This window comes from Emydura macquarii, unplaced genomic scaffold (genome assembly GCF_026122565.2).
Source record: "Emydura macquarii macquarii isolate MOO-44397 ecotype Brisbane River unplaced genomic scaffold, CSIRO-AGI_Emac_v2 contig_1170, whole genome shotgun sequence".
Taxonomy (NCBI): domain Eukaryota; kingdom Metazoa; phylum Chordata; order Testudines; family Chelidae; genus Emydura; species Emydura macquarii.
The window spans coordinates 1660463-1683740 of NW_027131307.1; the positions used below are offsets into that span (position 1 = coordinate 1660463).

Here is a 23278-nt window from a genome sequence, read left to right on the forward strand (position 1 = left end):
AAGACCTGGCAGGGACTTCTCCTCTGCTTGGGTTGATTCATTCCTTGGTTAGAACCCCCTTTTCATACACTGTGTTGTGCCATATATCTTATGTTTTCACATACACACACCCTGCTCTCAAACCACACTTCAAAACAAATGCTCTTCTAGACCACAGTACACACTGTTTCCTGGGGTCTAGCAGCACAAACCAGAGCTAGAGGCATTACATGAAAAGGATATGTGAAGGGGCCTGAGCAGCCTTGCTCCATGAATTCATTCCATGTGTTGCAGCCACAAACTTAGTTGCTTTGTATCTGGCTTGCAGCGCAACCCCCCGACCCTTCATTAAACCAAAGAACACTTGAGGCTTCTCTGGACTAGGACAAAGGGTTGAGTTTAGGTCGTGCTTAGCTAGCATGGGCTAGCTAACCTTGATATAAACATGATCCCTATTCCTAGTCTGGAAAATGCCAAAAGATCGCTACCCCTTCCGCCCTCTCCAAAAAATGTAATATAGCAACAGCTTTTCTTCAGGCGGTAGCATTTTTGTGAATCACATTTTAAATCTTTCAACCTTTTTTGTGGGGCTGACTGAGCCCCAGAACTTTGCTTTACGTTTGAATTGCTCATTGAAAAGATGGCCTGGCTTGTGTTTGTGTTTTAGCCCAGGTTTCTCTGAGTAAGATCAAGAGAATCCAAGCTTTGGGACAGTTGTTTTTTAGGAGGAGGGCTAGCTAATGCAGCTCCCTCTAGTGCCTAGCTTGCCTGAGAAAAGAACCTCAGGTGTATTATAGGGAGCATTGGCTTGTGTTTGACTTTTCAAATCCCCTTCAGAGTCCACATGGTTATTTTAGCTCACTGGCACCCATCTGTCTATCTGCTCTGGGCAGCTTACTCCCAGCTCTAGTGTAAGACATACTGTACTAGTCTCCTAATCATTATCTGGTTTAGCGACTAAAAGGGATGGCAAGAGCCTCACACGCTTAATAACATCACATATCCCTCTACCCTGTGTTCTAGAATACCTGGGAGGTATTCTACCTGGGTAGAGGTATTCTAGATTACCGGAGAGGAATTGGCGACACTGTAGTGTACTGGAAATGGCAAATAACTGAATTAATAGAGAGATTTATCCCTTTTGTGGAAGTTGTTCTGCCCTAAAAGCAGATGTGCTGACTGCATGAGCGTTAAACCTGGGCTAGGCTGTGTCATTCTCCTAAATGTGGCTGTTTGTCCAGAATTGGGTGTTTAACCTCTGTGTCCAGTTTCTTTGCTACAGACATTGGTAATGTATTTGTACTTGTACAATGCAGTTTAGATGTAAATGGTTCTGTGCAATCCTCTCAATGCAGCTCCGCATTCCTCTTGGATGTCTAATAAGCCCCAGGCCTAAGTATTGTGGACTGTGGAAATGGTGGCGGCGGGGGGAAAATGAATGAGCCATTTGCTCTGCGATGGTCATGAAGAGCGTTTAGGCTCTGACAGCCTGGTTTCAGGTTATCCTTGAGGATCAGAAGACTGAGATACAGTGTAAATGTCTGTCAATAACCAGTGGTAATGGCTGGCGTTCTTCTTCGGTGTTTATAAGAGCATTAAAGCAAGATATCACATTTTATTCCCCTTTTTAGCAATTAGCTTCTGGTACTTTACCTTCTCCAATACTCTTTGGTAAAACATCACAGCTGATCTATGTATCAGTAACTGTGGGACCATTTTACATGGCTCTAGGGACTAGTTGGCAAAGTGATTATTCCTCTTCTAGAAGGTGTTATTTTTAAATGCAGCCTTATCTTAATCTGTGCTTTTCAATGTAAAAATCTGAATGTTTCTCTTTTCTTTCCCTATTCCTGCCCTTATTTGCAGTGCACGCAGTTGAGAGTAAGTGATGCTTGCTTCTTTCCTTTTCTTATACTGTTCACTATGGAATTAATCTAATTTCTGTTATGTGCTGTCCCATAAATCCCTTTGGGGAAGGCACATGGAGCATTGGCTTAGTTTCTTAGCCTGGGATTTGTGAATAGGTTTCAGGGAGCGTGACTACTGTCCCTTTCTTTATGGCTAGATAGGAGAGTGGATCCCACAACTTTACTGTGTTCTAACTGGGATCACAGTATGGAAAAGGTTGAGGACCTGTGGCCTAGGTTCCATTAATAAGTCTGTGTAAGAGACAATATATTGCTGGATTTGTTTAGTGAGGCATGGTAATAGTTTGGAGGGGTTGAGTTAAGAGATTTTAAGACCAGAAGGGATGCTTATCTAGGCTGACCTCTTTCATACCACAAGCCAGAGAATATGCCCCAGTGATTCTTGAATTAGGCCACTAGCTTGTGACAGAGCTAGAGCAGATCTAGAGGATTTCAAATCATGGGTTTTATTTTCAGGTGTTAAGTAAAAATTGATTTATGTAGTTTCCTTCAGAGCTAAAAATCTAAACATTGTTGCCTGCTTGAATGACCTGATGCTCTTAGATTGTGAGCTCTTTGGGGGCAGAGACTACCTTTTGGTTCTGTCGTGGTCCATGCCTAGTGCTCTTAGGTGTTACAGTAATACAAATAAGTAATAATAATGGTGCTTTACTCAGGTTCTACATTAGTTTTGAAGTAATCTTATTTACAGGCAACATCAGGAGGTGTCCGGTGGGATTTTGGTGGTTGTGGGGATGATTCTTATGGCTCTTTGTAGGCAAGAATGGACCCTGCACCCTTGTTGTGGCAGCAGCCAACCTTTAGTTGGAGGAAGGCTGCTTTCCCTGTTGGATCCCTGACATTCTGAAGGAGCCAGCAGCAAGGAGGATCCAACCACCTCTGTGCCTGCTGGTGAAGAAATGAAGGGAGCTGAAATTGAGAGTAGCCAGGGGCTGAAGCAAGGAGATGGTTACAGCTGTGAAGGCCAATACAGTGTAGGGGCAGGATGGGAGGGGCAGCCCCAAGCTCACCCACCCCAAATAGCTCATAGGCTGCCCATTGCCGTCTCTTTGGTATCTTTGGCTAAATCCTGTAAAGTGTCCGCAGAGTGTCACTTCAGATAAACCGCCAACCCTGCTTTACATGTTATTGATCAGTAATCTGCACTATAAAGAATTATTCTGTTCACCTTTTATATACAATAAAAAGGTTTTGGATATGAGTTATTCACCTACAACATTTCATGCTAGCCTCAAAGTTAATTTCAATAAAGTTCTAAATATGTAGCCAGTAGGCCGTGTATTGGAAACACTGATAGATCTTTAACTCTAGCAGTTGGGCACGCATACGTAATATTGTTCAAAATAAAGAGAGGCATACTGTATGTATATATTACTGAGAAAGTAACCTTAGGGTTTGGTGAGGTCTTGGCTATGTGGTGGAGAAGGCAATGGAGGGATCAAGGATGATGCTAAGGTTACAAGTGTCAGTGATGGCAAGGAAGATGGTATTGCCTTAAAATGGATTCCTTGAGGACCTGCTCCATGATTTTTCCAGGGATTGAGGTGAGGATGACCGGTATGTAGTTCCCTGGATCCTCTTTCCTCCCTTTCTTGAATATGGGCACTATATTTGCTTTTTTCCAGTCATCAGGATCTCCCCCAATTGCCACGAGCTTTCAAAGATAATAGCTAATGGCTCTGAAATCACATCAGCCAACTCCCTCAGCACCCTCTGATGCATTGCATCTGGCCCCATGGACTTGTGTATGTCCAATCTTTCTAAATAGTCTTGGACCTGTTCCTTCAGCTCTGCGGAATGTTCACCTCCTTCCCATGTTCAACTGATTATCCACCATGACCTCCACATCTTTTTCTGGCTCTTGGCTTTCCAGGAGAGAATCCCCATCCTGTACGTATGACCTACATTCTTTGTTGCTAGATGTATATATTTACATTTAGTCATATTAAAATGCATAATGTTTGCTTGCAGTCAGTTTCCCAAGCAATTCAGATCACTCTAAATCAGTGACCTGCCCTCTTCATTATTTTATCACTCCCCCAATTTTTGTGTCATCTGTAAACTTTATCAGTGATGATTTTGTTTTCTTACAGGTGGCTAATAAATGTGTTAAATAGTCTGGGCCAAGAACTGATCCCTGTGGGACCCCAATGAAAACACAACTGCTTGATGATGATTCCCCATTCACAATTACATTTTGAGATCTATTATCCATCTTTTAATCCATTTAATGTGTACCTGATATCATTCTAATGTTTTAGTCCAAATGTCATGCGGCACCAATTAAATGCCGTCTAGAAGTCTATTAGATAAATATTATTACTATTATCATCCAAACTTGTAATCTCATTTTTTTAAAAAGATACCAAATTAATTTGAAGGATCTATTTTCCATAAGCCAAATTTGATTTGCATTAAGTACGTTACCCTCCTTGAATTCTTTATTAATCGAGTCCTGTATCAGCCACTCCATTATCTTGCCTGGGATCGATGTCAGACTGACAGGCTATAATTTACCCTGGTTATCCCATTTACCCCTTTTAAAAACTGGCACAACATTAGTTTTCTTCCAGTCTTCTGGAACTTGCTCAGTTACTCCAAGACTTATTGAAAGTAAACATTAATTGCTCCTCAACAAGCTCTTTTAAAACACTTGGATACAGGTCATCTGGACCTGCACATTCTGAAATGTCTCACTTCAGTAGCTGCTATTTAACATCCTCCAGAGATGATAGTGTACACCATATAATGACTGTATCATCTGTTTTTTCCCCCAAATACAGAACAGAAATATTTATTGAACCCTTCTGCCTTTTCTGCATTCTGATAATTCTACCATCTCCATCTAATAATGGACCAATACCATTGCCAGGATTCTTTTTTGTTCTTAATATATTTTTTAAAACTCCTTATTATCCTTAACTCTGCTGGCAATAGATTTCTCCTTGTGCCCTTTTGCTTCCCTCATCAGTTTTCTGCAATTCCTAACTTCTGATTTATATTCATTGCTATCAACTTTGCCTTTATTACATTTGTTGTTATATTGTATTTTTATTTTTTATAGCTGCCTTTGTAAGCCCTGACGGACACATTTCATAAAAGAGTTGCATGAATTTAAACATAAGCTGCACCCTCACTCTGCAACTGCAGCTATTAGCCTAAGGGGAGAAAGCTGAAGTGGGCGGCTCTTTGACTCCCTTTCGTGTGGGCAAAGGCACAAACAATGTGCATCATGCTGTTTCTGGTTAAGCAGTGCTCCCTGTATACAATGTAGTGTCAGAGTGTGCTGCAAGCCAGGAGAGAGAGAGAGAGAGCAGGCCTTGTACTCAAGGTCTGGCAATAATAAAATTATTTCAGGTCAAGTCAGATGCTGGTGATCAGCCAAAGTCAGAACACCGGCAGTGTACGCGATATTTTTTCTTCATGTGCAGATCCTTGTGTGTATTCCACACATGGGTACTCATGCATGTCATGCCCCTGAGTCCAGCAATTCTTACAAGCAGTATCTGTTGGCTCACACATGTGCAGTAGGTCTTGTGCTCCCGACCGAGGGTTTAAGAGCCAATGTGGGCCAATGTCTCTCCAGTTCCTTCTTACCGCTGCACCTGAGTCAGAATCCTGTGTCCTTTCTTCCTTCAGCTCCTTTGTTGACCCTGTAAATACAGTTTTAAATAGTTTTATTCTTCTTAGTTAGCTAGTTAAAGTTGATAGTATAGTTTGTATAGTAAGTTTTCCTTCGCTGGGAATTCCTTATCTGAGTCTGGAACTATGCCCAGAGTCCCAGGTGTCAAGAATTGTGTCTCTTGCCCTTGCTCCTTCTTCCTTAGTGATGAACATCAGCAAGGTCCCCATTGTCTGCAAAGTGCAGTAGTTGTTGCTTGTTCCCACCCAGAACTTGAAATGCTCATGAGCTTCACCTGAGAAAACATCTGGTGGAGAAGGCTGTGAGACCCCTCTCCTGTCTGGGCCAGTAGACCCCCTCGTCTCCCCCCGCCTCAGCCTCAACTGACGAGCAGTGCTCTGCCAAGCACGTGCTTCGGAGTGGAGCCTCTAGTACTTAAGACCAAAGACTCTTCCTCCAGGGTTTCCCATGAGGTTAGAAGGACTGTCCAGAAGAGACATGCTCCTCCCCAAGTCCACTGAGGGCGGGTGAGTCTTTGCACGCAGACCCTAAGAAACCGGCTTTGCTGAAAACCCCCCAGATTTGAGGGTAAAGTGTGCAGAAAGAAAGTTCCACTGGTTCCATTAGTCACCCGGTACCAAAATGTAAGGACCAGCATCCACCAGTTCCATCCATGAGCGTGGGTCCGGACTTATCATCGTTACCACCTCGTTTGACCAAAGACTGCTATGTTTCCAGAGAGGCACCAGACTGTCCGTGGCCCCCCAGCTTGTAGCCTGCTCCCTGGTACCGGCGTGAAGGGTTGTTCAGCCTTCCCAGCTGGAGCCTCTCCGTCTCGGTGTGGTAGCAGCAGCGGATGATAGTCCCAAGCCCTGCGGCTGTAGCTGCAGCAGGGCAGGGCAGCTCCTCTCCGCTCTGCTTTGCTTTGCTTTGCTTCTTTTTGCTCTGCGTTGCTTTGCTTTGCTCTGCTTTCTCTCCTCTGGCTGTTAACTCCCTTTCAGGCTTCTTGGCCTGCCTGAAGTGGAGGCTTTTAACTGCTGGGGCAGTTTCTTTGATGGGCTCCAGGTGGCCTAATTGGCCCAATTGTCTTGAATTAGCCCCAGCTGGGTTACCCCGGGAAGAGGGCTTTATGGAGCCTGGGGCTAATATACATGCCTTCCAGCACTCTTTCATAGCCATGCGGTCTGGCCCTGTCACATTAGGAATCATACTGCTCCTTTCCTCACCAACCAGGTCCATCGGTGTAAGAGGAGGAAGTGTTGACCCAGATCCGCAGGTTCCGACGGGTGTCTCTTCCTCTTCCTCCCCGAATGAAGCAGTCATCCCTTCCTCTCTGTCTCTGCCCGATGACCATAGGTAGTACTAGGAGCTACTGCAAACAGTTGCCAACTTTCTCCAGATTCCACTGGAGAAAGTCCAGGACCCCCAATACCAGCTCCTGGATGTCCTGCAACCTCAAGGACCAAGATCATTCTGGCGCACTTCAGCATCCTGTGCCCACACAAGTTAGTGGCATAAACAACCCTTCAGGCTGCAGTGGATGTAGCAGATATGACTTCCAGCAGTTTAGCCATTGGCTTAGTCACGAGGAAGGATTCTTGACTGCAATCACTGGAATTTCCCAGGTGGGTCCACAACACTATCCAGGACCTTTTCTTTGATGAGTCGAATCTATTTAAGGAGAGAATGGATGATTCCCAACACTTATTAAGGGACTCAAGATCAACTCTACATTCCCTGGCGATCTACAGTCCAGCCCCTAGAAAGAAACACTGGAGCCAGCCCTACAGGCACTCTGCCCATATGCCAGCACCTTCCTGAGCCTTCATGAAAATGCCAGAGGGTTCAGAAGCCTTGCTTTTCGACCCCCTTGTGACATTCCCCTGGTACAATCTGTACTTGTGAATTACTGTGTCATCCGAATCCCCCATTCCTGGAGCCCGTCTTATCCTGCTCTGCTGTGAAAACCCCCACTCCTGGGCTGTTCATGCACAACCCTCCAGCATGTAAGTTGCTCCCAACTAAGTGAGTGAGTGCTTCTAGCCAGCCACTCCTTGGATTATACAACAGAATGACACCAGGCATATCCCCAGTGCCAGATACAGCCCTAGGAACCTCCATCTTGCAATGTTCAGTTATGCCCACTGAACAATGTAAGCTCATATAAGTTCGTCAATTTAACAAATAAATTAATATGCACCAGCCTTGTTATTCCAAGTTTAGTCCCCAATACACTTCAAACCAAACACACTGCTTTAGATAAAACAAACAAAGAAATATATTAACTACAGAAGGATTCTAAGAGATTATAAATCAAAGCATAACAAGTCATATTTGGTCAAAAGAAATGAAAACAAAATGCATTCTAAACTAACCGTAACACTTTCAGCAACCTTACAAACTTTGGTGATTCTTACCACAGGCTGGCTGATTTCCCTTCAGTCAGGCTCTCCTCTGTGGTCAGCACTTCAGTTACTTGGTGGTGTTTGTAGACAGAGGTGGAAGAGAGTGAGCCTGGCATGTCTCCCCTTTTTATATTCCTTCTACCATCTGGGGCTCTGTCCCCCGCTCAGGTGACAAACAATGTCCTTATATGGACTCATTCATGTCCTGAGTCAGTGAGCATTAGCTCATTGTGCATTACCAAACTGGCCAAAGGAAGAGAGGTAACTTACTCAAGTATCCAACTGATCCTCTGTTGATGCCCAGGCCAATCCTTTCTTCCTGGAAGGCTGAGCTGGGTTGTCCTATCCACGCCTTGATGAAGTATGAACTGCCCCTCTGCCCCTGGAGAGTTTTTGCTGGACATGTTTCAAGCCATGAGGACACATCTTTGGCAATATTACAAAGTGAAGCCTCATAAATACACACATGAAATTGCAACAAACATACTACTATAACAATAATGATCAGTACATCCTTAGCATTCCAAAGACCTCTTATATGACATACTTTGCATTAAACAATGCACAATTATGCTATAAGGGTGAACATGGGGTGCAGGGCTTCACACCCCTCTACAGCCATGGTCTCAACTCATTCCCAGCCACCTGCTAAGGGCCACTTTTGATGTATTGGTCAAGATTCACCTTAACAGCTTTGATGCCATCCACTTCTTCCCCCATCAGTTTTGGGGGACATCTCACACTATTCACCCACAATTAGCAGCTGATCATGATGGACAGTTGACTCTTGGAGATTATCCATCAGGGATATTCCATAGATTTCCTCTCCTTCCTCCTCACTAACCTCCCTTTGGGGACCACTCTCATGAGATAATTCTTCAGCAGAAAATGGAATTCCTCCAACACTGAAGGGCAATAAAATGTGTCTGGCTTCAGTATCAAAGGGGAGAGAGCTACTTCCTGTATTTCCCAGTCCCCAAAAAGAACAGAGACAGTGGAAACACGTTCTGGACCTTTGGCAACTCAACATGTTTATTCGAAAGTTGAAATTCCACACAAAGACTATAAATGTTATTGGTGTGACATTGGACTCCATTTCAGTGAGAGCTCTCCCCACCCACAGAGAGATTTCAGATAATGAGAAACCTGTTTGGATGAATTACCGTGAACTATGGTGTTGATGCACATTTTACTTTTAGGCCATATGGCCACGTGCACCTACATGAGAGCATTCGCCAGGCTTCATCTGCAGTGTCTGCATCCCTGGCTCCACTCAATCTACTTACCAGACAATGACCACATCAACTTTAAGGTGGCCATTCCCACCAGCATTATTTTCCCCTCCTCCTGGTTGTCGAACCCAGAAAAGATGAGAGTGGGTGTCAACTTCAGTACTCCCACCCTAGTGCCACCATTGGTGGCATAAATTCCTCCCTTCTGGGGTGGGTGCCCACCTGATGAACAGTCACACTGCTCGAGCTACCTGGACCCCACAGGAGGCCAAACTACACATTAACATACTAGAACTGAAAGGCTTGTGTTCAAAGCCTTCCTCCCACTCAAACACTCACTCCATAGCCAAGTGACGTTGGACAATATCACCACCATGGCTTAAGTAAACAAACCGGGTGAAGCGAGATCTCTTCCACTCTGCCTGTAAGCTGTCAGGCTCTGGAACTGGTGCATCAGAAACCACATCACAATCCAGGCCACTTAACACCCCCCCCCCCCAAGATCCATCCCTTCCCAAACCTTCTAACTCAGGAGAGATCAGCATCAAACACCCCAGTCTGGGCTCGCTCCACCTCTCAGCCTGGTGTTTGGATGTGCATCGGAACTAGAACATACTTATTCGTCTCCTGTTCAGGTTATTCTTACCCAAAGTAGGAAAGATTCAAGTGGAACTTGCTACCTGGCCAAATGGAGGCTTTTCTCTGCCTGCGCACAGCACAATCAGCATTCTCCAGTTACTGCCAGTATTCCAATCATCTTAGACTGTCTCCTGTCCCTAAAGGTCTCAGGTCTCTCCATCAGTTTGTTGCAGGTGTGCCTCACAGCGATTAGTGCCTGGCTCCCTTCAATAGATGAATGTTCTCTTTTCAGACACACAGCTACTGTACAGTTTATGAAGGGCCTAATCAGGACCTTCACACCAGTAGGCCCTTAATTTCATCCTGTTGAAACTCACCAAACCACCATTTGAACCCTTAGCAACAATGCTTCCTGTCTCACCTATCCATAAAGGTTGCGTTTCTGGTGGCTATCACTTTGGCCAAACAGGTCAGCAAGCTGGGAGCTATCATAGCAGACCTTCCTCATACGTTTTTTCACAAGGAGAAGGTGTCCCTTCACTTACATCCTAAATTTCTCCCCAGAGTTGATTCTGAATTCCACATCAACCGAAGTATCCACTTACTTAGCTTTTTTCTGAAGTTCCATGCTTCACTCTCTTGATGTTCGGTGTGCCCTGTTGTTCTACCTGCAGAGAATCAAACTAGTCAAAAAGTCACCAAGACTTTTTATCACCATAGCAGAAAGATCATGTGGGCAAGCTCTGTCCTCTCAGATGATCTCGAAGTGGGCTTTGGGATGTCTTCTAAAACAGTGTTCCTTAACCTTTTAAGTAGCAAGTACCCCCTAACTGCTGAAAATTTGAATAAATACCCCAACGCTCAATTTTCCACTCTGAGAAATACAGTCTTTTTACCCTTTACTGCTGGACGACTGTATTTCTCGTAAATCATAGAATCATAGAATATTAGAGTTGGAAGGGACCTCAGGAGGTCATCTAGTCCAACCCCCTGCTCAAAGCAGGACTAACCTCAGCTATATCATCCCAACCAGGGCTTTGTCAAGCCTCAGCTTAAAAACCTCTAAGGATGGAGATTCCACCACCTTCCTAGGTAACCCATTCCAGTGCTTCACCACCCTCCTAGTAAAAAACTTTTTCCTAATGTCCAACCTAGACCTCCCGCCCTGCAACTTGAGACCGTTGCTCCTTGTTCTGTCATCTGCCACCACCGAGAACAGCCTAGCCCCATCCTCCCTGGAACCCCCTTTCAGGTAGTTAAAGGCCGCTATCAAACCCCCCTCACTCTTCTCTTTTGCAGACTAAACAAGCCCAGTTCCCTCAGCCTCTCCTCATAAGTCCTGTGCTCCAGCCCCCTAATCATTTTGGTTGCCCTCCGCTGCACTCTCTCTAACTTGTCCGCATCCTTTTTGTAGTGGGGGGCCCAAAACTGGACACAATATTCTAAATGCGGCCTCACCAATGCCGAATAGAGGGGAATAATCACTTCCCGTGACCTGCTGGCAATGCCCCTCTTAATACAGCCCAATATGCCATTAGCCTTCTTGACAACCAGGGCACACTGCTGACTCATATCCAGCTTCTTATCCCCTGTTACCCCCAAGTCCTTTTCTGCAGAGCTGCTGCCCAGCTCGTCGGTCCCCAGTCTATAGCTGTGCATGGGATTCTTCCTTCCTAAGTGGAGGACTCTGCACTTATCTTTGTTGAACCTCATTAGATTTCTTTTGGCCCAATCCTCCAGTTTGTTTAGGTCACTCTGTATCCTATCCCTACCTTGCAGGGTATCTACCACTCCCCCCAGCTTAGTGTCGTCCGCAAACTTGCTGAGGGTGCAATCTACCCCATCCTCCAGATCATTAATAAAGATGTTGAACAAAACCGGCTGCAGGACCGATCCCTGGGGAACTCCGTTTGTGACCGGCTGCCAGCTAGACATGGAGCCATTGATCACTACTCGTTGAGCCCTATGCTCTAGCCAGTTCTCTATCCATTTTATAGTCCATTCATCCAACCCATACTTCTTTAACTTGCTGATAAGAATACTGTGAGAGACAGTATCAAAAGCTTTGCTAAAGTCAAGGTATATCACATCCACCGCCTTCCCTACATCCACAGAGCCAGTCACCTCATCATAGAAAGCAATCAGTGCAGTGTGGCTGTGACAGATCACAACCCCCCCCTGCTGTTTCTCCCCTCCTTCCTCCTCCCCATCCTCCATATAGGAGCAAAGGTCAACACCAGCTAATCACTATGGGCCTATGGTGGTGTTCTCCTCACACAGGTGGGAACTTGTGAGATATGAGCAGGCACTAGTGGCCCACCAGAGTGGATAGCAGCACTCCCCATGGCCGTCCCTAGGTGGGTGGGGGCCTGGGGCAAATCACACTGTGTGGGCCCCTCTTAAAATGTTTATACTGGTAAAATCTGGGGCTGTCATAGTTGTCAATTTCACTGCTCTAGCTAGTAAGCCTGTGGGTAGAGTCCAGCTGCAGGCCTGGGCAAGCCACTGGGCTCTTTGCCTGGCTTTCTGGGCATTGGGCTTTGAGCCGGGGAGGGAAGCTGCCACCTGGGCAATTTGCAGGAGGCTGCCGCATGGCTGCCAACCCGGGAGGTGGGTGACTGCCACCTGCTCTGAGCTGGGGTGGAGGAGGCTTCCATGCAGGCTAGGACCCAGGGATGTGGACAGGCAGCAGGCAGCTGTCACCCATCTTCAAGCCAGGGCACCGGAGGCTGTGTCTCGGTTCAGAGCCAGGGCCCCGGTGGCAGCCACCCAGCTGCGAGCCCAGCTCACAGGGTGCAGGAGGCTGCCACTGGGCTTGCACCTGGGAGCTGGGACTGGGTGAGATGCAAATGGCTGCCACCTGGCTTCCCAGGGCTGGGATAGCTGCCGTCTACCTCCCAGCTAGGAGGTGGGACCACCCGCCTCCCCCAGAAGCTGCCTTCCTCCCTTCACTGGGTTTTTCACCGCGTATCTCCTGCCTGTGTCTCGTGTACCCCCAGGGGTACGCATACCAGGTTGAGAAACTATGTTCTAGAGTGCTATAGGGTAGCACACATCCCTCCTCTGTGTCCATGGGAGCATAAACTGCCTTCATGGCATCCCTGCAGGAGTTCCCAATACAAGGCATTGCAGGAGGCCACCTGGAGCTCCATCCACGTGTTCGTTACACATCACGTTAGTTCACACCTCTGCTATGGATGCAGCAGTGGGATTGGCATCTTTGCTGCATGCTTCCTTGCACCCACCTCCAGTCTGAACGTTGCTTGCCAATCACCCGTATGTGGAATAAACGTAGGGACCAGCACTCAGAAGAAGAAATGAAGATTACTGTAACTGGAGGTTCTTCGAGATGTTTGGTCTTTAACTGTATTCCACTACCCACCCTCCGGCCCCTCTGCTTTGGATCCTGTGGGATTTGTGGTAAGAAGAGGAGCTGGATAGGCATCGGCCCACACTGGAGTTTATACTCTCAGTCAGGAGAATGAGGAGACCTACTGAGCATGTGCAGGCCAATGGACACTGCTTGTAAGTTCTAGACTCGGGTGCATGGAGCGCATGCATACCCGTGTGTGGAATACAGCTAGGGACCACACATCTCAAAGAACTTCCAGTTACGGTAAATAACCTCTATTTTTTCCCCCTTTGTGGGCTCTGGGCTGCAGCAGGGAAGGACAGATGAGGGCTCTCTCCTACTTGAATGGTAATGATTTGTTTGGATGCTTCATGTGGATTTTACAGTTCTGCGGGCACATGCTCTGTTCAGTTACTGGTATAGAATCTGTGAATATTATTCTTCCTTCACACTCGACAGCAGTCTGAGGAGCTAAGCGAGGGCTAGAGTTGGAGCTCAGCAAATGAGCACGAACACCAGTGGAGCGCTCCTAGCCGATTCACAAATCCTGAACATTTGCTTCCTAAAGGTCATGGGCAAATAGTCTGATGATGACTGATGTGTCATTTAAACAAACCCCCTTGTTTAGGTGACTTTCCATCTCTTCTTCTGGACGCAATCAGTTAGTGTTGGGAGGGGGAACTTCAGTGTTGTTTTATCTGTCAAATGCTCTACTGCATGCAGGGGAAAAATCCAGGTTGTTTTTTTAACTTTAGATGGCAGTAGATGTGATGGGAGCTCTCTTCTGAGACAAATGAATGTTCTTGGTTCCATGGTCTGGATTATTTTAACATGCTGTTTTTCTATTACAGTTCATGATTTACAGAGCTTTGGACTTGATAACGTAAGTGTTGCAAGAGCATGCATGTGGAGATGGTGTTTCTAAATAGGCTGGCAGTAGTTCTCCAGGGCATTCCCGCCTAGGCAAGAGTCACTAGCAGGCTTAGCTCAGAAATGAGTGGCAGTAGAAAACGTTCTTTAAAAAGACTGGATTTCTTCTCCTCCTAACTTCTAGCTCTTCTCCCACATTTCCCCCCCTTGCCACATGTCTAATAACCATATAAATGCTGTTTGAGGGGGGGCCACAGATTCCAACTGTGTAACCAGTCACATCTGAATTGGCTCTTCTTTGCCCTGCACCAGGAGGGAGGAGACACCTGTGCCTCAGAGCCTCTCTGCAGAGGGAGGCTTCTATGATGGGCAGGGTGAGGGGAGATACCTGCACCATGGACTCTTAGGGGGCAGGAACATCCATTGACATTTCCATTGGGATGGAGAGAGGATATGGCTGCATGTAGAGTCTCTCGCCAAAGAAAGTTGTTCATGCTCCGCACACCGCAGGGCCCTTGTCCTGCCCTAGGTAGATGCTGTTCCAGCTGTTGGAGTGTATCAGTATTTCTGTTTCAGATCAATATGACGCACAATATCAAACATCTCTCATTTGGGAGGGATTATCCAGGCCTTGTCAACCCTCTAGATGGGACAGACGTCACTGCACAGCAAGGTACAACCCTGAAAGGAGAATTTCTTTCAAAACTTTTGCATCAAAGTGTTTCAGAACAGCTTAAATAGCAACAGCACTGCCAGGGCAACTGGGACAGGCGATAGTGAGCATCCTAACAGTGCTGCCTGATGGGCAAGCCTTCTTGCCTAGCAAAAATGACACTTGTGCTCTCCCTGATAGTTGCTAATTCCTCATCTGCTGCTTGGGGGTGGGGCAAATCTGCCTACATGTTGCACATAGTTAACACAGCATAACCCGATTCTGCCTTTAAAATTCCCAGACAAAAACTCAGGGTTTATCAGCAGAGCTATACTGAAGCATAACCGTACCACTATATTTACACTGGTATAAATCCCCATCTGGACACTCTTATTGCAGAATAAGAGTGCCTTTCCTGGTATAGCGTTTGTCACTTTAAAGCCCCCCAGTTTCCCTCTCCCTGTTGTCCTCCAAATTTCTCCTGCCTTTTGCATTTCCTTACGTTTCTCTGTGCTCACAGACATGCACACACCAGTTTCCTCTTCCCTCCAACAGCCTGTACACACTCCTCTGCAAGCGCACGCACACACGCAGTTCCCCCTCTTGTCCTCTCTAGTGAGTAGATTTGTTGCAGTGAATAGCTTTAGTAATTTTTGCCATTATTTTTGATAAATGAAAGTTTATCTGACAGCAGAGGCTAGTGTACAAAATCTTCTCCTTCAGAGAAACACAGAAAGAATTGTCCTTTTTCAAAATGACTGCAATCTCCCATTGTTCTCAATGGGAGTGAGGTTATAAGCTGATTTAGGGAGGTGGTGGAATCTACATCTTCAGAGGTTTTTAAGGGCTGACTTGACAAACCCCTGGCTGGGATGATTTAGCTGAGGTTAGTCCTGTTTTGAGCAGAGGGTTGGACTAGATACCTCCTGAGGTCCCTTCCAACTCTAATCTTCTATGAGTCTAAGATTCTATGAAGATGCCTTCTTTCATAGAATCATAGAGTTGGAAGGGACCTCAGGAGGTCATCTAGTCCAACCCCCGCTCAAAGCAGGACTAACCTCAGCTAAATAATCCCAGCCAGGACTTTGTCAAGCCGCAGCTTAAAAACCTCTAAAGATGGAGATTCCACCACCTCCCTAGGTAACCCATTCCAGTGCTTCACCTCCCTCCTCGTGAAAAACTTTTTCCTAATATCCAACCTAGACCTCCCCCACTGCAACTTGAGACTATTGCTCCTTGTTCTGTCATCTACTGCCATTGAGAATAGCCTAGCTCCATCCTCCCTGGATCCCCTTTCAGGTAGTTAAAGGCTATCAAATCCCCCCTCATTCTTCTCTTCTGCAGACTAAACAAGCCTAGTTCCCTCAGCCTCTCCTCATAAGTCATGTGCTCCAGCCCCCTAATCATTTTTGTTGCCCTCCGCTGGATTCTCTCCAACTTGTCCACTTCCTTTTTGTAGTGGGGGGCCCAAAACTGGACACAGTACTCCAAATGCGGCCTCACCAATGCCGAATAGAGGGGAATAATCACTTCCCGCTATCTGCTGGCAATGCTCCTAGTAATGCAGCCCAATATGCTATTAGCCTTTTTGGCAACCAGGGCACACTGCTGACTCATATCCAGCTTCTTATCCACTGTTATCCCCAGGTCCTTTTCTGCAGAACTGCTGCCTAGTCCATCGGTCCCCAGTCTGTAGCTGTGCATGGGATTCTTCCGTCCTAAGTGCAGGACTCTGCACTTGTCCTTGTTGAACCTCATCATATTTCTTTTGGCCAAATCCTCCAGTTTGTTTAGGTCCTTCTGTATCCTATCCCTACCTTCCAGGGTATCTACCACTCCCCCTAGCTTAGTGTCATCTGCAAACTTGCTGAGGGTGCAATCTACCCCATCCTCCAGATCATTAATGATCAAACTGGTCATCACCTCCCAAAGTGAACCTAAGAGTGAAAGTGAGCAGCTCTTAGGCCGTGTCCGCACAGGTAAGTTATACACGTTGCACCTTTATGGTTCTACCAGTATAAGTCCTCATTTGGACACTTGTATGCCACCATAAAGAGCCCCTTTTCTGATTTAGCATAAGCCCCTTCCCGTTCAACACAACCTAACTTGAAAAATAACACTCAAAATAAAAGAGTCCACACAGCAGTTATACCTGTAAACTATATCAGTTTAAATCATGCCTTGGTTATTCAGAAACATATTTCCTATGTAAACAAGGCCTCAAATGGCTGCTTAGCCTATCAGAATGTGATAAGGAACACAGCCCCACTGAGCTGAAGGCAGATAAATTCCCTTCTCAAAATGGCTACCTGAGTATGTTGCTTCAGTCTTTTTGAAAACAATGGGATATGGCAGCCATTTTGAAAGAGGGCAATTCTTCATGCCGTTCTCTGTAGCAGGGCATTATTCATCAGCCCGTACTGAAGGAGAAATTCTGTTATAACCCACAAAAAATAATCCACAATGAGCCACAGATAGCTTGGGACTAAAAGCTGTGGGGTGCACCGGAAGAGTCTCCCTGCTCTTTCCATCTTCCTTCCAGAATAGCTGTCTCCAGTACTCCTGATTTCTAATGTAAGTGGGGGAATGGGCCCGCTATTGTGGGGAACTTTCCTGGCTTGCACACTACCCCGGTGGAGTTGGCTAGCAAAAGGATCTGATTCCCTGCTCCCACTCTCTTTATCCAGAGGCCCACCTGACTTCAAGGTCTTTCCTCCCACTCTCCTGTGTGGTGGGATCCCTGTAACCCCAACGAGGCTGGGCCCTGGATTCCTGAGGCTCAACACCCCAATCTTGTCATGGTCCCTTAGGGCAGGGGCTAGGGTGTCCCCACTCCGGGTACTAACTCAGCACTGGGCACTTCCCTGACCCACTGATCATTGCATACAATGCAAAGCAATACAATTTATTAAACAGCAATCAAAAATCAAATAAAAAATAAGAAAAGAGGAGAGAGGTTAAAGGAAAACATCCAACACTGCCCCCTGACACGGGGCACCACAAACAGTTTCTGGCGTGTAAGGGGGGTTCACAGTGTGTCACATGTCGCAGGCCCTGTCCAGGCCCTGGCTGCGCTGCAGGGATGTAGAGAGTCAGACTTGCTCTGGCAATAGCCACACACTCTCAGGGTCCCCCTCGCTCTCCCCAGCTGTTCACCGCACCCAGCTCCAGACGGCTCCAGTCCCAGCTCCTGCTCTGCTCTGCTCAGTACAACTGTGCTCGGCTCTGCTTAGCTCGGCTCTATGGGATGTCCCTCTGGATCTGCTACTGTGGGCCTGCTCAGCTCAGCTCAGCTCAGCTTCCTGGGCTCCTTCTCTGGCCTCCGCACCCAGCTCCAGACGGCTCCAGCCCTAGCTCCTGCTTCGCTCTGCCTCAGTGCAGCTGCGCTCGGCTCAGCTCTCTGGGATGCCCCTCTGATTCTGCTGCTGTGGGTCAGCTCAGCTTTCTATGCTCCTATTCTGGCCTCCCAGCTGCTGGCTGCTTTGTCCTTAGCTTGGCCCACTGTGCCCGGGCACGCCGAGGCAGGCAGCTCCATCTCACACGGAGGGCGGGGCTCCCCTCACTCTCCTGGCTCCCTCATTGGTCTGCTCGCCCTGTCAATCAGACTGATCTGAGTTGGCTTTTCCCTACTAGCCCTGAGGGCGGTGTCTGCTTCAGGGTCCCGCTTATGCAAAAGATGCCAACCAAAAAGACCCACTAAGTTTCAGTAAGGGGCTAATAGACCCCTTCCACTGAGAACTTTGACATTCACTCTCTGAGACAAAGCTTGGAAAGTTTCAGCCCTAAAGGTGAATTTTCTAGACTAGTTCTGGCCTCCTTCAAAGGGAAGCGCCTTGAGAATTCTTCTGTGGCAACAGACCACAGTCTATGGCTGGTGGTGGGGATTTATTTGTATAGTATTTCAAGCACCAATCCTTTGCTCTAGGTACCATTGACCAAAATTTAAATATGCCCTATAAACATTTAAAAGAAACATGCGCAAAAGTTCCTTCACCCTTTAGTGATTCATCTTATCATCGCTCAGAGAGAACTGTTTCCGCCCCAGATCTTCCATTCTAACCCTCACCTAATGCGTGGGGAAACAAGTGAGCATGGTATCCAGGGGGTAGCAGATCTGCACTGTTGCAAACCAAATTCCGTGGCCAGTATCCTCTGTGAAAAATGCCCTCCCAGCAGGCCCATCTGCTTAAACTAAGGGGGCTCTAGATTAAGCAGTGGTGGCATGGAGAGAGAGTTCTCCTCTCAGGTAGGCAAGTTCCTAACTGTTTAGAGAAGATCAGCATATTTTAACTTAACTTCAGGTTTCTACTGCCACCCTAGATGATAGTTATGCCATGTGGCATGACTACGTCGTGGTGTGGCAATGCTTTTCTGTATGTTCTTTGTGTGCTGTGGCTATTCCATATTATATTATTATATGCTATAGTTATTCAGACTTCTTACCAGCCCTGTAATACATCTGTGTAGTTTATAATGATGTGACTGTTTCTTCTGCTGTCTGTAGTGGCTGTAGAAAGTATCTGCATTTTCATTTAAAAGAGAGATTTATTAATGGGGGTTATTGAAGGTTAGAATGGACACAGCTTTGTCTTTTCTGGTTATTCACACTGTGTCTTTGTCCTCTGCGGCTAGCTTCCATGATGTTTCAGTACTTCGTCAAAGTGGTCCCTACAGTCTACATGAAAGTAGATGGTGAGGTAAGCACCAATTTTTTTCTCTGCACATACATTGGGGATGCTGGTTTCTTCCTGCAGGCCCAACCCCAGGAACACTCCTGTGTTTAGATGCAGTCTGTGCTTTATTAGTTTTGTTTTAAGTTGTCTCTTGTTTTTGAATGTGTAGAGCCTTGTCAAACTGTGACTGCTAGAGCGCTTGCCTGCTGTTCCTCCTTCTTTCTGAACATTTCTGTCCCATTCATCGGGGGATCTGAGCAGCTTCTTCCAGCTTCTTCTCTGGCTTTCCAGGCTGTCCGTGGTGAAAAAGCTTGGATGCCCATAAAAGAGGGAAGGAGGAGCTAGCCTAATCATTCCCATTAGGTGGTGCTGCTGCTGCTGCTACGTAAAGGGAGGAGAGTGGGCATGGAAATGGGAGCTGCCCCCATGCTCCAGCTCCACTAGCAAGACTGGAGCCATGAGTTGTAGAGGAATGACTGGGGCGGAGGAGTGGGTGGAGAAGGGGAAATGGAACCTGGCACCATATCCAGGGGAAGGGAAGATGACTTGACAGGGAAGTAGGTGCAGGTAGAGAGGAAGAGCTGCAAGAAAGCATGTGCAGGGGAGAAATGGGACTAGGTGGGGGAGAGCGAGGAGCAGGGCACATGGGAGTGAGAGATGGAGTGACAAGCAGAAGGAGACAGTAGGAATCACTCTTTAAAAGAAGGAACACAGTTAAAATGCCCTGTATAATTTGCGGTCATCATATTTCCATGTAAGCGATTATTAGCTTTCAGATGATACTCACACAGCTATTACTGCAGCAGTGTGTAGGTGCCACAGGAATATTGTGCAATAATGAATGGTCGAGGTGGGGAGGGAAGGAATCCACAAGATGAGGCCTATTGAGATGTGGTCCTCACTGTGCAAAGACACCCCTGACATACCCTTACAGCACCCCATACCCAGGTTACAAGGGAACCAAGTGAAATGCAGTGTATTCCCACCAAAAGGAAAGTTTACAGCAGAGGGGATCCTTTGAAGGTGGCAGACCTTGTCAGGCCTCAAGTGGCCCCTCTGGACACAACCCTCTCCCCTTTAAAAGCAGTAGACTCTGTCAGATGCCTAACTGTATTGTCGTGATGGTGGCAGGGAGTCCTGTGGCCTGGTTCTTAATTTAGATGTCCCCCTTACTGCTGGCAAATCCATGAGGCACTTCATTCGACAGGCCATTGTTCTCTGATTGAATAATCCTAATCTTGCTTTTCTGTCACTTTGGTTAAAGTAGACCTCACCATCAACTTATTTTAATGTACACGCCATTCTCCCAGCTTCACTTGTGTTCACTGGAGAAGTGAAATGGCAGGAATTCAGGGGCAGGGAAGTCATGTATAGAGTCAAGCCCAGGTCACATGATTAGTCAGAAATGAAGTTCATATGGTAACTGCATCATTTGTTTTCACATTATATAAAAAAATGGTGCAGCCTCATCTGCATACCATGTACAGTACTGGTCACCTCATCTCACACAGAATATTGCACAATTAGGTAAGAATGATTTGGAGCCTGGAAAACCTCTTCCTATGAAGAGAGATTAGAAAGATTGTTTTCCTGAGAAAGATGATGTATGATAGGAAACAAGATACAAGTCTATAAAATACTGAATGGTCTAGAAAAAGTGGCTCAGGAGCTTCTGTTCTCCCTGTTTGGTAACACAAAAACAAAGGGCCATTCAATGAAATTGAAAAATGGGAAATTCAGAATTGATAAAAGGGAATATTTTGTCACACAATGTGTAATTAGACTGAGGAATATGTTGCACAGGAAGTTGTTGAGGCCAAGAATGTGACAAGGTTCAAAAAGGGATTAGACATTATGTGGATAACAAGAATATCAAGGGTTAATATAATTAATGCTGCCAAAAAGTTTGGAAGAGACACTGAACTTCAGTATAATGTTATGAGGTTCTCCCAAGCCAATCAGGGTTTGGCCACCTGCCTTGTATCCCTGGCTGTCTTGCGGTTATGAAGCTTTGTCCAGAGTTCTGACCCCAACAGCCTGCCAGCAGCCCACAAACCTCTCCCTGGCTTTCCCCAACCTGGTTACTTCTTGCAGGCTGACCTTAGTGCCCTTCCAGCCCTGAATTTGCCCCAAAATCATCCTTCATCAGGGTCCAGTCTGCTGCTCCCTCATGGAGATAGTGCTAGGTTTGCTGCCTTTACAGAGACAGTAAAACACTCCAACCTCTTAGCTTTCTAGAAGTACACACTTCATTGAACTTACACAGCACTGATGATTTATAATGAAAGCAAAACAAGTTTATTAACCAAAGAGCATGGATTAAATAATATCAAGTAAAAGGGATAAAGGTAGAGATGGCTACAAGCAAATAAAAGTGAAAACAGACATATCGAAGTCTAAAATTTAATCTAGCAAGATACATTCTTTGCTCAAAATAGTTTTTCTCTCCCACAGTCTCCTTTCCAACTTTTATTGGCCCACGTGGGCAGGACCCATCACAGAGATCAAATAGCACGTTTCTTTGTCTCCTAAGGTGAAGGAACAAGATGGAGTCTCTTTCTGTTCCTTCTATCCCCAAGAGGATGTCTTTGGCTTCTAAGTCAGGAAATCCTCTTGGGGATTCAGTCTCCTGGGTCTTTCTGAGGCACAGGAGCCATGTAAGTTCTCTGTCTCTCAAGTTCAGAATCAGGACAATCCCTGCTGGGTTAGCTTGATGGCTTTGTTTACTGCAAGTATGTAAATTGAGGTAAACCTACATTTCTGTGTCTAGGACAGACGTCTTTAACCCCTTTACCTAGGCTAGGCCATCTTGTTTTAAACATGTTTTAGTAACATCATACAGAAGGAATTCATAACTTCACATATGATGTCAATACATCCATTGTACAATGCTATTAATAATCAGTATGTTATTTGTTTCCTACGATAACTCACAAGGCATATATTGTACAGATATTATTGCAGTAGTGTGCAGGGAGTGAAGATGGGTGCCTAGGGTCACCCAATCTCTATCTACTAGAATTTAAACCAATCTCTGACTACTAGAAATCAGGAAGAGTTCTAATGTGGGGGACAAATGATCCTACATTGGTCATTGTGGGGTTCTTAAACCCTCTTCTGAAGGGTCTGGTGCTGGCCACTGTCAGAGAAAGGATACTGGGCTAGATGGGTCTTGGGTCTGATTCCTATGTTCCTATATAGCCTACTGCTCCTGCTCACTATCTCAGTGAGTCATGAGTCTCTCCAAGGAGTCGGTCTGTCCTCCAAACAGTACCCACACTGCAGTACCCAGCAAGGCCTCAGATGGCATCTTAGTCAGGAGGCACTTGAGCAAGTATCTTTATCCCAGTAACTGAGCCATTGTTATGTAGGTGCTACAGGCCTCATGGGTTGTCATGTGGAGCATTAGACATTTTTTGGTTTCTTAAACCTAAGCAGTAATGGGAGGAATACAAACCACACCCCTACTCATGGTTTTACACCTCCCTGAGAACCTTCCAATCAGTTCTTGAATAACTGAAAGTGAAGGCAAGCCAAAGAACAACAACCAAACCCAGAAACAAAATGATTGAAAAGTTAGTGCTTCAAAGGTATAACAATGAACACAAGATGTAAATATGAAGAGCACCTCAGAAACTTCCCCTCCAAATTGAGAGGAGATAACTTCAGAGCACCAGAATTAGCAGGGCAATAATTATCTGTTATCTAAAAACACCATGTGCATAGAATACTCACTGCTGCTCCAAGGCACCATACCTGCATAGCTCTGCACGATCAGGAGCTAAGCAATCAGGAGAGGCTCCTCTGCTGGGATAGAGTAAGGTGCCCAGATTCTGACTGATCATCTGAGGCCAGATTCTTCATTTCAGTGGATAAAGAAGACAGAGAAAATCATAGACCTATAGGGTTAGAAGGGACCACAAGATTCATCAAGTGGTACTGGAAAGGATCCAGAGGTGAGCAACAAAGATGACTAAAGGCTGAAG

At 46.1% G+C, this 23278-nt stretch overlaps 1 protein-coding gene across 4 annotated transcripts in view; it reads left to right on the forward strand.

Annotated features, from left to right (window-relative positions):
* Positions 1-23278, forward strand: part of ERGIC3 (ERGIC and golgi 3) — a 71665-nt gene that overhangs the window by 43578 nt on the left and 4809 nt on the right. For 3 of the 4 annotated variants that reach the window (XM_067546877.1, XM_067546879.1, XM_067546880.1), the window contains exons 8-11: positions 1846-1860; positions 13949-13980; positions 14544-14640; positions 19252-19316. In XM_067546877.1, the coding sequence (XP_067402978.1) occupies positions 1846-1860; positions 13949-13980; positions 14544-14640; positions 19252-19316 (209 nt within the window). The remainder of the gene's footprint in view (positions 1-1845; positions 1861-13948; positions 13981-14543; positions 14641-19251; positions 19317-23278) is intronic. The other variant, XM_067546878.1, reaches the window with a different exon arrangement.